Source organism: Rhagoletis zephyria, unplaced genomic scaffold (genome assembly GCF_001687245.7).
Source record: "Rhagoletis zephyria isolate East Lansing unplaced genomic scaffold, Rhagoletis_zephyria_1.1 Rzeph_scaffold_00962, whole genome shotgun sequence".
Taxonomy (NCBI): domain Eukaryota; kingdom Metazoa; phylum Arthropoda; class Insecta; order Diptera; family Tephritidae; genus Rhagoletis; species Rhagoletis zephyria.
Genome location: NW_016158046.1, coordinates 54,665 through 69,755, shown reverse-complemented (window position 1 = coordinate 69,755; position 15,091 = coordinate 54,665). Strand labels below are relative to the sequence as shown.

General features: G+C 38.1%; 3 protein-coding genes across 5 annotated transcripts; 2 read left to right on the top strand and 1 right to left on the bottom strand.

Moving 5' to 3' along the window:
- Positions 1 to 1,406: 1,406 nt before the first annotated feature.
- On the top strand, positions 1,407 to 5,099 carry LOC108362215 (eukaryotic translation initiation factor 4B2-like). 2 transcript variants are annotated; one of them, XM_017615093.1, is made up of 4 exons: positions 1,407 to 3,561; positions 3,687 to 3,796; positions 4,678 to 4,870; positions 4,960 to 5,099. In XM_017615093.1, exon 1 carries the CDS (start codon positions 1,712 to 1,714, stop codon positions 3,554 to 3,556), a length of 1,845 nt encoding a protein of 614 aa, XP_017470582.1. In that variant the 5' UTR covers positions 1,407 to 1,711; the 3' UTR covers positions 3,557 to 3,561; positions 3,687 to 3,796; positions 4,678 to 4,870; positions 4,960 to 5,099. The 2 variants fall into 2 exon arrangements, with proteins under 2 accessions (XP_017470582.1, XP_017470581.1); XM_017615092.1 differs by having other exon boundaries at positions 4,678 to 5,099.
- Positions 5,100 to 6,565: 1,466 nt separating this feature from the next.
- LOC108362210 (uncharacterized) lies at positions 6,566 to 11,652 on the top strand. 2 transcript variants are annotated; one of them, XM_017615087.1, is made up of 3 exons: positions 6,566 to 8,201; positions 8,302 to 8,448; positions 10,421 to 11,652. In XM_017615087.1, the coding sequence occupies exon 1, from the start codon at positions 6,889 to 6,891 to the stop codon at positions 8,191 to 8,193; it is 1,305 nt and encodes a 434-aa protein (XP_017470576.1). In that variant the 5' UTR covers positions 6,566 to 6,888; the 3' UTR covers positions 8,194 to 8,201; positions 8,302 to 8,448; positions 10,421 to 11,652. The 2 variants fall into 2 exon arrangements, with proteins under 2 accessions (XP_017470576.1, XP_017470575.1); XM_017615086.1 differs by having other exon boundaries at positions 6,566 to 8,202; positions 8,305 to 8,448.
- Positions 10,368 to 10,793, bottom strand: Cpr78Ca (Cuticular protein 78Ca; the record flags this gene model as incomplete). The annotated part of the gene is made up of 1 exon (XM_017615122.1): positions 10,368 to 10,793. A coding segment is annotated over one exon (426 nt), but the record flags the coding sequence as incomplete, so codon positions are not given.
- Positions 11,653 to 15,091: the final 3,439 nt, after the last annotated feature.

Below are 15,091 nucleotides of genomic sequence, written 5' to 3'. Positions count from 1 at the left end.
AATTTTTATTTAAATATTGCACTTTTTAATACACTCTTTAGAGAGAAGTTGGGTATGCTGCAGTTTTTAGCCCATTTTATTTTAGTACAATAAAGTGCAATTCTGAGGAAGCGAATGTGGGCTCAAAACTTCATATCAAATTTTTTCAAGAGTGTAGTTAAAAAGTGCAATATTTTAATGAAAGTTTTCGGAATTTTCTAAAGTTTTGCACATAAGGTTTGTAGCTCCGATTTTTGGGGCTTTTTGTTGTAGAATTAACAGTAATTTTCTAAAAAAAATTTGCGAAAAATATAGTATGCAGTGAAGGTAAACATTTAGCTCCCAAACAACTAATTTAAAATGCAGTAATCGGTTGAAGAAAAGTTTTCTGATGTTCATGAAGGGTGTGAAGGTTCCGGCATATCCGAGGACAGCAATGCACATGTTTTTTTTTTGGTCTTTTAGCGCAGAGGTGCTCAACAAAGTTAAGTTACTGAGCCAAATGACACCAACGTCAATACCAATTACAACAACATTGTTCTTTGGATTGCAAAAAATATTTCACTCTATCGATTTGTGTTGGCTGTTGTTGTTGTAGCAACATACAAGTTCCCCAATGAGTTTTTGGGGAGTGTTGCTGGAGTGACACTCCTTGGCCAAATATAAATCTGGGTCGTTCCGGTAACGCAGACCCGACTGTCGTGGGAACGTGAAAAAAACTGGCTCTTATAGTTCGCTTAACAAGTAATGAAGGGGAGTTTACATTTCAAAGGATTTTGGCAAACTTTTTCTTAGTTTCCTCAATTTGATAGGCTTTCTATAAACATTAAAATACAATCAATTTACCCTGGCGGAATTTCTTGAGTGACCGGCCACTGGTTGTTAGAGCAACTTACTTAGCTGATTGGATTTTTTTTATTAAAAAAAAAAAAACGGAAATAAGCAAACATTAATAGTGTAATCAAATTTTAAAGATAAAAATTAGAAAGCCAAGGTGCAATGTAAGGATTACAAATGCATATAAAATTCTTAATTAAATAAACCTAATTGCTAAAAAGTGAAAATGGTCAGTTAGTTTTTCTGCTTCTCCAAAGCTAGCATGGATGGCAATACGTAAAATCACAGTAACTGAGTTCTTATACTTAAAAATTTCACTCTCGCTTTTTAAGTTCACTTTTTGGTAGACTACGATCACATAAATGACTTCGGAAGATTTCAGTTGCATAGGGCCCTGATAAAAGGGGGTTAGAAAATAATTCTGCTATGATTTCACTGCCTTGCATTGCGAGAAATTTAAGCTCAAAGGAATAGCATAATTTTTGCCTTAATTGCCATTTAAATCAACCGTATAGGTTGTTTATCAAACTCATTTTAAATTAAGTTGGCATCCTTGAGATTAGTTAGAATAAAAGTTAGTTTTTCCCCCGCTATGGCAGGCACCTTGCCGTTGGTGCGGGGGCTTAGTCGAATCATAAATCAGAACTTATCAGTGGGTGGTAGTGTAATCGCGTCTCTTTACCTCCGAGTACTGGGGGCGAGTGCACTCCATTCCTCTGGTTCGGGCTGCTTTTGAACGATGACCAAGAACTGCCGACCCCCTAATCCAGGGTGTTAAGCGACACCGTGCCTATTGGAGGGTTTGCAGCCAGGGGGTTTACCAGACCGGCTGTATTATAACGGCGCCTTCCTGACACCGGGCCGCCTCAGGGAGTAACGGTGGCCTTGCTGCGGCATGGGGCGCTGCCGTGGTGTACCGTTTGAATTCCCCATTATATTACTTAGACCACTGCGCCCGCCTCGTCGGGCAGGTGGTCGTACGACCAAGATGAATACAAATACTTACTTAAATAACACTTATAAATCAAACGAGAGGGCTTTGGCCGATCTGTTAGGTCAGCTGGTGAGGGGTAGAAACACCTCACCGACTGGATTTAACAGAGGGGGAGTAGGAGGAGGTAGTGGAGTTAGTGGCGGTGGTGGTGGTGGGCCCATGAGCAATTATGGTAGTTCATCAATGGGACCGAGTAGTGGAGGAGGTGGTGGTGGAGGTTGGGGTGGAAACGCGCCTAATGATTGGAATCAAGGTGGAGGTGGCGGCGGTTTCGGTGGGGGTGGTGGTGGCAGTGGCAACATTATGCCACTGATGCAACGTGGTGGGGGAATGAATATGAATAATAGCGGGGGTGGAGGAGGCGGTTATGGTGGTGGTGGTGGTATGAATGATAACTTCGGTGGGATGCAACAGGGGAACAACTTTATGTCACGAGGCAACCAAGGTGGCTTTGGTGGCATGCAGCCGAGCCGGGGAATGAACAATAGTGGTTTTGGCGGTGGTGGCTATTCACAAAGTGATAACTTTGGTGGCGATGGTGGCTTTGGCGGTGGTCCGTCACCTCAGGGTGGTCGTTCACGCGGTACGTGGGTTAGTGGAGCCGCGAATCGTAGCAACCGCAATGCGGCACCGCCGCGTGGTAGTAGTCGTCCGTCGAATTCAACGCCAGCCAGACGAAGCTTAAGCGATACAAAAGCACCACTATCATCGAGAAATAATCGCAGCGGTGGTGCTTCTGCTTCAGGCAACGCTTCAAGACCTGTGCAGGCGCAAAAACGTAGAGCGCCCGAACCTTCTCCCGCGCCAACAAAAGCTAAGATCAGTGCGAATAATGCTAGACCAACGTCCGTTCAAGGAAATAAGACGGGCGGAGCCGCTGCAGAGCCTAGAAGGGTGCTGACACCAACTGGTGGGCGTTGGTACCAACATTTCTTGATGAAAGGGCTGAAACCAGAAGAAGCCCGCAAGATAGCTTTTGAGAATAATAACAAGCCATTCACCGCTGGCAATGAAGGGGCAGCAAAGAAGAATGCCAGATCAAGACCTCCCCGCGTAGAAAATTACGTTCGCGTTGCAATTTACGCGAAAGGGTTTCCCGAAAACATGTTGGATCCCGAAGATCTATCGTCTCTCGAAGAACTGATCATCGATGAGGTTGCCAACAGTAGCGCCGAATCGAAATTGCAATTTGAAAGATTACTTCGAAAGCCGGGCATGCTTATATTAGATTGCCTAAATCAGCAAACCGCCGATTGGCTTACAGATATCATCCCCAAATTGACCAACTGGGAAAACCCCGAATTGGTAATTTGTAATGAAGAAAACATTCCAGATGCTTATGTAATGACTATCTCGTTGCCAAGAAGTGTTGGCCAAGATTACGATCAAACCTTGGCACTAATTCAGTCCCAAAATGACGATTTAGTCACCGATTCGTGGGAATGGGTGAATGAGCGCGAAGATGGTGATAGATTAGTTGTCACCATACGCATTGACAAGGAATCGCATGCGGCTATTAAAGAGAAGAGGTGGAAGATATTTTACAAATTTGGTGTAATTGATGTAAATTTTGCCCGCTATGTACGGTTTGCGCTAAGTAAACGCCTTACCGAAGAAGCCGCGGTGACTAACAATGAAGGCAAAGAAGGTGAAACACAAGCTGAGGAAGGCGAAAAAGAAACAACTGCTGAAGCAGAGGAGGACCACCCACCCTCACCACCGCCAGCTCCTGTAATCAGCAAATAAAAACGGTAAGTGGTTTGCAAAGTTTTACCTATATTCCCAATTTGTATGTAAACTGCTAATTGCCAATTTTGCTTTTCTTTATTAATTAAGTTTTATCTTTTTTAATTAATTAACTTTTATCTTTTTTCAGTATACGGTATCTGCATTCTTACTTGAGTTCTTATCATCCATGAAATTTATCCTCAACAATTGATCATATCGAATATTTTACAACACTCAGCTGGGCAATGCGGCCAATGTGTAAGTACATAATTTATTATTATTATTTTTTGTTTTTTTACTTTTGTAGATATTAACTCTCGATAGTCATTAAGACCGACCTCCCAGTTTCCTATTTGCATTTTACCTATCCTTGCGTAGCGATATCATTGAAGTGACTACCTCTATCCTGTATCCAAGTCATCCATTAGATTGGAGCGGCAACTTAAAGTACACGCGGTACTACCGCTGCGGTATAAGTCATATTTGATGCGGTAACAATGAAAGAGCGAGGCCCTCAAACTGATTCGTTACCGTACACTGCGGTATGCATTGCATAGATTTTCAACGTTACCAAATTTTTTCACTCAACTCGGCACTTATTATCTTCCATGCTTCATAATTCTGGCAATTTTTATTATCCGGATGCTTCAAATCGTATAATATGGGTAACGTTTCCCTTGCTAAATTAATAAATCCAGTTCAGAATTTGGCTGCCAGTCAAACAAATGTGTACAACTCTACCACGAAAAAGTTGATCATACCTTGATTTTCGATCGCAGCGTTCCACAACGAGGCTCCCATATACCGCAATGTTTTTTATTGACCGCATATGGTAAATTTCTGCAGTAACAACACACAAATTTCCGAAAAAGCCCTTGGCCACTTATAAATCTGGATCATAGACCCGACTGTCGTGGGAACAATTGTAAATTTTTCAACCGCAGCGGTAGTACCGCGTCTGTTGGAGCGCACCTTTTTTAAAATTCTTTCGTTCGCACTTAAAGTACGCCTATATGTATATTTGGACATACTTTCTATACTATAAACAAAAATCTGTTAGAAATATATTGGCACTCATATGCGCTTCCTAAAACTTTTTATTGATTATTCCGTTGTTGTTTTTTTAATAATTTTTGCAGTTGGACGTTTAAGCGCTGTTTAAATACGATTAATGGAAAACTCTCTCAGTAGCTTTAGCAAAGAACAAACGGTAAAACACTCCGAAGGCATTGGCAAACAGCAACAATCGTCAATGGGGATTCAAGAAGTCGACGAAAACAGGGAAATTTATACATTTCGTGAGCTGAGCTGAATACCCTGACGAATTAATTGGTGTGTAACTTTCATAATCATGTCAATTGTTTCGGAAATTATCATACAAGTAATTACTTTAAATTATTTAAATTATACCTGTACAATAGTAAGTTTTTGCTGTGCAAAGCTGTTCGTGCAGCTCTTTGTCATACCATACATACATCAAGCACACTCTAATTAATACAAAGTTTGTATACCGCCTGCGTCAATAAAGTATATCTTACCAGAAGACGATACATAAAAGGAACCATCTAAAAGAAGTTTTTGTTATTTACGGAATTTAAAGCAAATGAAGACTCAGTTTTTTTTTTTAAGGAGTTGGAAGTAAATTGCTGTAGTTTAATTCCATTGGTTAACCTAATTCATGCTATGTATATTTTGAAAATATTATCTGTCGGGAACAAAGTGTAGAGCTTTAGCCGCTGAATTTTGCTGCAACATATCCAGGAATATTAGACAGAAAAGTTAAAATTAGGGAATTATTAACAGAAAATGGTAAAAAATAAGTTCAGTTGGTGTATTTTTAGGGCGTTTCCAATTTATATATTTTACTAGTTCAGTTGAGTTCTCCAAATGAATGATCTTCATTATTGAAGTCTACGTTTTAAATAGGGCTATCACAGAATACATCGTGGCTTCGATTTTTGGGAAATCTACGAAAGTGCTATCACAGAATCCGAATGGCTACCAACGTAAATTCGAAATCCGTAGAGAGCCTACATCCTCTGCTAGACGAATGAATATTTTTTATGAAGCGAGGAAATAATAGTTTAACAATTTATTAGGAAAGAAACCTAATTACTTTAATATCATAAAAATTAACTTAAAAAAATATATATTTTTGTCTTTAAAATAATAAAAGCTAAACTAAAAAAAAATTATTAAAAAAAAGAAATAAAAATTAAATAAAAAGAGAAAAAAAGCTCCGCTGCCCGACAACTCGGACTCGAACTCGAACTCGGGTCTTTCAATTGGCAGTCTAGTGCTTTGCTCACTCGGTTGTTGTTGTAGCAGCATACAAATTCCCCAAAGACATTTTGGGGAGTGTTGCTGGAGTGACAGTCCTTGGCCAGATATAAATCTGGGTCGTTCCGGTTACGCAGACCCGACTGTCGTGGGTCATTGCGACTGCTGGGGCAGAGTGAGCAAAATGGAATACATAAATGTCTATTGTTTCCTTTGCACTAGCAGATTTCGAAGCTGGCAACGATATTTTCGAGCTCACTCGGATTCACTGAGAGCAATTTTTTCGTATTCGTAGCAGGCATTCGAATTCGTACATTTTCTACGATGGGTTCTGTGATAGCCCTGAAAAACTATATGCACATATATCGTCGCTACCATGATAAACTATCGAATTGTGAAAATGAGTACTTTTCAGGAGAGCAAAAAAAAAAATGTAAAAAATGTTATTGTCATTAGAAAAGTGTAGGATTCGACTCCGCTTCTAAGACTAGAAATTCGATGATTCTATATGTATGCGCAAGGTAATGTAAATGTGAAAGCATTTTTGAAAATTCTGTAGTTTGACATCGTAGCGATGATGATATATATGTACATGCGTGTCTAAATAATTAATAAAAAATTTTAATTTTGTCTCATTTTAACCAGAAAGTGTTTTAGTTTGACGGAAACTTGCCAACGTAGCAAACGTTTGTAGGTTAGGTTGCCGTTGTAGAGACACTTGCCATTTTTTGAGTGAGGGATAGAAGCGTAGTAATTTTTTTTTCCCCCGCGATGGCAGGCACCTTGTCGTTGGTGCGGGGGCTTAGTCGAATCATTAATCAGACCTTATCAGCGGGTGGTAGTGTAATCGTCTCTTTACCTCCGAGTACTGGGCGAGTGCACTCCATTCCTCTGGTTCGGGCTGCTTTTGAACGATGACCAAGAACTGCCGACCCCCTAATCCAGGGTGTAAAGCGACACCGTGCCTATTGGAGGGTTTGCAGCCAGGGGGTTTACCACATCGGCTGTATTATAACGGCGCCTTCCTGACACCGGGCCGCCTCAGGGAGTAACTGTGGCCTTGCTGCGGCATGGGGCGCTGCCGTGGTGTACCGTTTGAATTCCCCTTTATATTACATAGACCACTGCGTCCGCCCCGTCGGGCAGGTGGTCGTACGAACAAGATGAAGACAACTAAATATTCAAATTATAATTCAAACCAACAAGTTTTAACACAACTATTAGGTCAGTTGATAAGGTCTGGCGACTCGTCAAATGGCTATGGAGGAGGAGTGGGAAGACAGAGGAGTAACATCAGGCGCTCAGCTGCCAGAAATGCTAGGCGCCGACTTGCAGCTAGACCACAGGCTAGTGTAGCAGCAAGAAGACCAACGAATAGTTCCAGTTCGAAGCCAGGTGGTGCGTCGCAAGAAGCAAAGACTACACCGCAAAAGAGAAATGCCACAGAAAGCAGCGGCGCACCTGAAAAGAAAAAAGCAGCTTTGGATGAAACGGCAAAAGGTGGTGATGAGAGTAAAACATCCGCAGATGATCCTTACTTGAAGGGCTTGTGTGAGGATGGAGTGCGATGGTACCTGCGCTTCTTGAAGGAGGGTCTTGATCCTAAAGCCGCTTGCAAAAAAGCTTGGGAACAGAGAACCGAACCCGTTGAGTTTGAGCCGCAGTGGGGTAAAGAGTTTTTGGTGAGGGAAGTTGAAGAAGAGCCTAAAAACCACAAGCAACGACAAAGACGGCGAGGATTAAAAAAGCCTGAAATCAATGAAGATTATCGAATTGCTGTGCATCCAAAAGACTTCCCAGATCAAATGCTTGATTTGCCATCGCTAGCACGGCTGGAAGAGGCTATCTCAGCGGAAATCGCAAAAGGTGCAGATGCAAAGATCCAATTCGGATATTCTTATCTGCGGCCAGGTGCATTAATTCTCGACTGTGTAAATGAAGAAACGGTCAATTGGCTGAAAGATATTGTTAACAAGCTGCCAGAGTGGGCAGGGCCTGATTTGATCGCAAGTCAAGAACGTGTAATTCCAGACGCTTACGTCTTGACGGTCGCATTACCGAAGAGCCTTGGCCAAGAATTCGAGCGCACATTGGCCTTGATTGCGGCACAAAATGAAGATTTAAATACTGAAGTGTGGAAATTTGTGAATGAACGCGAAGAGAATGAAAAACAAGTGGTAACGATACGTGTAGATAAGGATTCATTCAATACGATGAAGAGAAACGAATGGAAGTTATACTACAGATTCGACAAAGTCAGCGTACATTTCCACCGCTACTTAAGATATGGCAAACAACCTACATTATGGATAACTAATCCCAGCTGTCACAAACAAAATCAGGTGAAACCACCTGGTCCAGCTAATGCAAAATAAATAAAAAAGGTGAGTTTCTAAAAACTACATAAATTTACGACATATATAGATGTAATTATTTTGGGGAATGCCCAACAAATTTATTACACGCTTATTATTATTTTTTTTCAGTTCAACGCTTTCCTAGTGTCATTCGGTTAATTGGTTGATGTCTGTATTCAGAAAGATGCTACACATTTAAAACTTATACAACAACAGCTCCGATGGATATATATGAGAGTTGCGGGAGATTGCAAACAAGAACTTTAAGATGTGGTGAGTAGTATGCAGTAACTACATTTTTTTTTAAGTATATTATGTTTTGTGATCCCATTGCAAAAAAAAACAAGTAATTTTTAGCAAAAAAAAACCGACTTCAACTCCCATATAAGAAAATATATATATATATCAGGGACGTGAACCGGTTTTGAACCGAACCGGTTTTGAACCGGGAAACCGCTTTTTTTCTATTAATTAACTGAACCATTAACCGAACCGAAATTTTCCACAAATGTTTGATCCGAACCGAAAACCGAACCACTTTCTATAAAGGTTTAAAGGTTCGTTTCAACCAATTTTCAATAGATAAATGTACCCACTTTTTTCTTTTTGTTAAACATGGTAATACCTACCATGTTTGTTTACCATGTGACAATATCAAATGTAAAGGCAACCCATCTCATTTGACAGACACTTGACCCTTAAACTTGCGCGTTGTTGCACTTGACAATTGACACTTAAACTTGCGCGTTATTTTTTTTGTTTTTCGATCCGTTGAACCGAACCGAAACCCCGGTTCAAAGACCAAAAAACCGCTTTGATGAACCAATCCAAAAGTGCAAAAAAGGTTCGAACCAATGAACCGAACCGACCAAATTTTTCATTCGGTTCACGTCCTTATATATATATATATATATATATGGTCCAAAGTTATGCGGTAACATACATAAAAAAAAAATATATATTCCGACGAACTGATAACCTCCTCCTTTTTTGGAAGTCGGTTAAAAATAGGTGAAGTGAATGAGTGGCACAGAAGCACTTCAGTTCTTAAAATTTTCTAACTTCTTTATGACATTAGCAAAGCTAAAAGCTGCTCATTTATATGCATTTCACAATTTTTTGTACAAAAAAAATCTTCTAATTACATAATTGTATACATACACACACAACAATACAAACTAAAATATTACTCCATCGATTTTTTTTTTATTATTTCTTTAAGATTTAGTGAGTTAATTGCTTTGCTATATTCCTTGGTTTTCTACTGCTAATTTCTTCAGCAAAAGTTAGTTAAGTGTTGAAGTGGCGATTGTTGGTCCGGTTATTCAGCAGCACATACGGTGACATGGGAAATAAATATGTATGTATGTTGCCATAAACCCCTTAACTATAACCAGATTTTCGAAAATAAATCACATGCTCGATTGTAGCTTTCTCATAGCAGTAGACTTTAAAGTTGACTGTTGAATGTACATATGTATGTATGTATGAGAGAAAATATATATTTTATTTTTAATCATTATGTAATGTAATATTACTGTAAGGTAGATATAAAATCTGTGCATACATATGTATGTAGCTATATTTATAATTGAGTTGCATAGAAATACACATAGACACAATGGAGCCGAGCTTCTTACAATTTCGTCCTTTTTTTGTTAAGAATCATTTTATTAGCTTATAGTCAGAATTTAAATTTTTTACAACTAAATACATACATACCTATGTACTAAATGTAATTATTGAGTACCTTTAGGAGATAAATTAACACAATTTATTTCTATAACAAACTACGAACTTCGCTTCTTAATTCCTTTAGCAGGCTCATATGAAACGTCCGTGATTCTTGAAATCTGCTTCTGAGTTTCTGCAAAATTCATAGTTACTTGAAAAAATATAGTTTTCTTTCTAATTAGTGCTCTTAGTACTCCTTGGTGATATACATACCGCACGTTTAATAATATAGAGATGTAATTCAAAATTAAATTTTTTGGAGATTCCATCAAATAATTATTAAGTTAGATAAAGGAGAATGTGTTCGGCCTAACAGATGACAAAAGTCCTAAAAAATGGCAAAGATATGCTCTTTCTATTTGTCTTTTGATATACCAACTGAAATTTTGAAATACTTCCGTTATATTATTATTAAATGTGCGATATTTCTCCTATCATTACATAACTATTTACTTCCTTTAAATTTCGTAATAAATAGGCCAATCATTTTGGTTTTTCTGATTTTCCACAGTTCGTTGTTGGCGTTTATAGTTCAACAAAGACGACGACGACGACAGCACCTGTTCCGGCAACTTGGGTATATGATCACCACTCGGATGATAGCCATTGGCATCAGCCACGTATGTCAACGTGATGGGAATACCTTCAAGTGAAATATATTGCACCACGCCGCTGTGACCGTGCTCATTTCCCGCTGCTTTTGTAGTTATGCCGTTGGATGTTTGAAACTCGTAATGAAAGTCGCCACGTGTATTTGGCGCCCGATTTGTGTAGTAAATAGTGTGCGCATCACGATCAATTGATCTAATGGCCGCTTTTGCAGGCTGGAATTGTGTAAAAATACCACAACAGAACACACAGCACACCAGGAAATGCAGTAGCTGTTAGTTTGAGACAATAGGGAGGGGAAACAACAACATATTAATTAATATCCACATATACTGTTAGAGAATAAAATTATAACACCAACCATCGATTGGAATTGCAATCCAACGCCGTATCGAATTTTACGTGTCACCCGCATTGTAAACCACATTCCCATTTGATTAAATGTAGCGTCGAATGACAGTAGGAATGAAGCCGCCGTTTTTTTATTTGAGCACCACCGAAAGTCAATTCGCAGAAACCTTTATTTATTCCAGTACGCACATGCACACACACGCGAAGTCGATAGCACAGCTAATCTACATCAACCGCACCCGTAACGAAATGAAAAGCGATTTTGGCGCTGGGAAGCTTTTATAGATGTATGTGCAGGCATGCAAATTAATTTGGCAAACAATTTTTTTGGACGTTAATTAGTTTATGGCGAGAATTGGCGTATTCCACGGCAAGTTGTTTATGTCAATTCAAGCATTTGATGTGACGTGTGACGCCTGCGCTTGGGAAGCATCTGAAACAAGTGAGAGAGTGAGTGAACCAGTGAAGAGTGTAGCACACACTGCAACGAGATCGCTGTTATAAATCTTGCTCAGTACGTGTGCGGAATGTGTGTGTCATAGCTCGGAATGATGAGTGTGTGACACTTCTCGAGTGCAATACTTAATTAATTAAAACTGAACCGGATGGTGTGATATGGTGTTGTCAATTGGCTGCTACATGAAATCATAAAATTTCATACACTGAAACTCATAGAATTTCCAACATTTTTAAGTTTGTAATGCGATTGTCCTGTAGCGAAACTATTTACATATATCAGTAAATAAAATCTTCATTTGTGTACCGATATGGTAGCCTCTTAAATACTTTTTATTTTTATTTTGGATTGAAAGAGTGGTTGGGGAAACATGCCTCTTGTCGATTAGAGAATGATTATCTGCGTTCTTTTCATGAACCATGTTTATGAAAAAAACTAACCCTTGCAAATATTTCACAAAAACCACCATGCACTCAGTTTTGCCCTTTAAGAGTATACATATGTATGCCTATATCTATCTCGATTCCTTAAGGCTCATACAAACAAACTTTAGGCGAACAAACTAAGTCGTAAATAACGCTTCTATCATGCAGAAATAAATAAAACGACGAAAATCGTGGAGAACTCTGCCCCATTGCGAGTGTCGTGTCGAGTACCAGTCGTTTTTTGAGAGTCGAGTCGTATCAAAAATTACATGGCATTGCCAAAGGCGATGTAAAAATGATGTGTTTGTTGTAATTTTGTTTTGTACTGATTGTGAGTATAATTTGTTATTGTAGTTGTTTGTTTTTGTTCTGCCAACACCATCTTGTATAAATTCGCCTGGCATTGCCTAAACTTTCCGACTTAACTAGTGTATTTTAATGGGAAAACTTGGCAGCTCTGGATAGTTTCAACAATTTTTGTCGTCTACTTATTACAGCACGACAATAGGCAATGCCATTGTCGAATTGTACAATTTAGTCTAATTTACGACTTGCCGCAATGAGGCTGACTATCCAGTGCTGCCAAGTTTTAATACACTAGTCGAGTTTTAGGCAATGCCGTACAATTTTCGATACGACTCGACCTTACTCTCGAAAAACGCCTCGCTCTCGACACGACACTCGTAATAGAGCTGAGAAAAATTTGAATTATCGAGGGACCTACAGTTTAACGCCGACTCCGAACGGCGATTGTATTTTTATGAGAAGCTGGCGATGGTCGCTTTCAACCAGTCAACTATTTTTTCGGATTGGGCTGTAGGTGGTCGGTGGTGGGTGCGCACACTGCAGACTAAATCTGTGGGCAATCGCTAGAATATCGACGACGGGGCTGCTAACTTTCTTTTACAGATGAAGTACCATATGAAGCGCCAAAAATATGGCACTAACCCTTTGCACAATTAATATACATACATATATATTTGCCTAAACACTTGACACATTTTTTAAAAGAGTTCGTTTACGACGAGCATCGCCTGTTCGGCGGCTCTAAGTAAACACCCTATTACAATCGATTGGAGACGAGAGATAGGCTCTTAAACGCATTAATGCAAAGCATCAGCCTCCTAATTTCCAATTAAAGTAGATCCAATTATCTAAATTGCGCCGTTCCCACGACAGTCGAGTCTACGTAACTCGCAATGGCTGAGTGAACAAAGCACTAGACTGCCCATTGGGAGATCCGAGTTCAAGTCCGAGTCGTCGGCCAGGAGCTTTTTTTTGCATTTTTTTTTTAGTTTATATTTTAATGTTTTAAAGAGAAAAAATATTTTTTTTTTTTAAATTAATTTTTATGATATTATTCTTAATAACGATTTATTAAACTATTATTTCCTCGCTTCATAAAAAATATTCATTCATTAAATAGCGTCTAGCAGAAGAATGTGTGTATGCACATTAGGGTGGTAAAAAAAAAAAAAATGTATGTAAAGAAGTAAAGTTTGAATTCGTATACTCTAACCCCCTAGGATTGTTCTATACCGAAAAGATATACCCCTACTTTTTATTTTGAAATCAAAATATATTAGAGGTCGCTCAAAGCGCTCAAAGTTTTCCATTTATTTTATATAGGGAAAATAAACAACTTTCGACCGGAAAACTCTGCAGACAAAGGAGGAGGGTATCAATATTAAAATTTGGTAGTTTTTCAAAGCTTATCGCAAATCACAACACTGTCGTTTTAAGACGCACAATAACACTTCACTCCACTAACAAATGTCTTAATTAAAAAAAAAAAAATCATAATCCACTTAACAACTGATGAGTCGTTTATTGTTATTGTGCTTTCGCTCTGTATTTGCTTTATTAATATTTTTAATTAATCATGTTAAATTATTTTTAAATTTTAATGACTGCAATTATTCAATATGTATGTACATTCATATGTGCATATGTATGTATGTATGTAGACACCAAGGTGACCTACCGAAAAAAGCAGATATTTAATCTGATAAAACACTCAGTCAATTGTTTAGTAGAAATCTGATAATTTAAGTACCGCAGACGCGAGCGTGATTGGCGAGAGGTGCTATCTAACTGTGAGTCACATACAGTGTTGCCAGAGAAAAATTTCGTTTGGAGCTAAGACGGCCGGAAAAAAGAGCTAAAAAGAGCGAACTAATACTAATAGTAGCTAAAATGAAGAGCTAGTTTTTTTTTAAGTAGAGCATTTATTGACGTGAGGTTGTTTTTACATTTTTCGAAATTTTTTTATAAAAACAACGAATTTTGTAAGTTTAAGTGCTGAAAAAAAACTTTCAAAATCAAAATAAAGTTTATATATTTCGAATTCGTTATAACACTTATATGCATGCACATACTTAAATAATTTAGATAATGAAATAAAAGTACTTTACAAACTGTTAAAATCTGCAATTTCAGATATTTGAATTGACTATACAAACTCGGGCTACGAATAATTTTTTTCGAAAAATTTGTCTGAAAAGTTTTACTTCCTTCTCTCCTTAAATGTAAAATTAGTAAGGTAAAAACGAAATCCCCGCGTTTAGAAAAACGATTTTCTTCTAATTAATTTTCGAATTCATTCATTAGATCCATGAGTTTATGGCGCAGTCTGTATTTTCCCGTGTGGATACAAATGTATGTATATTTTTTCACTGAATTTCGAAGTTTGTAACTTTATCAATTCTTAAGTTTTGGCTTTGCATAAACTAATTGACTTACTTTCCCATTTTCCATTTGCTTGCGCGCCATTTGTATTAGGAATGGAAGTTTTCTAATTATTTTCGATTCTAAATTAAAGGCAAATTTTGTGTTCATTTCTGAATATGTCACACTCTTTTAAGGTAAAAAAGGCACATTCTCTGCCCTGTTAAGTTTGGTCGGGGGAGATGGTTGCCCTGAAAATCAGATGGTGGTTTAAAACGGCAATTTTATGAAATGCATGCGCTAGACAAAGACAAGAAGGCAAAAACATGCCCTTTTACAGGGTTGAGTGTAACATCAAACACATTTTGCACCGGGGAAGGGCAATATTTTTTAGAAGAAAATTTTTTCTTTACATTTAATTATTATTGTTTTCGACCAGTTTTTAATTTGTACCATTTATTAATTGGAACAGGAGAATCGATTTTTTTTCAAAACTGCTAATTTTTTTGCACTTTGGCACTAAAAAATTTAATACAAGGAAATAAAAAATTCAAAAATAGGGCTCAACTGGCATCTTGCAAATTTTATAAGCATTCAATAAGAAAAAATTTGTCAAATTGAGTTAAAAATGAAATATCCAGTAAATTGCACAGTTTTGAACCACTGTGCGATG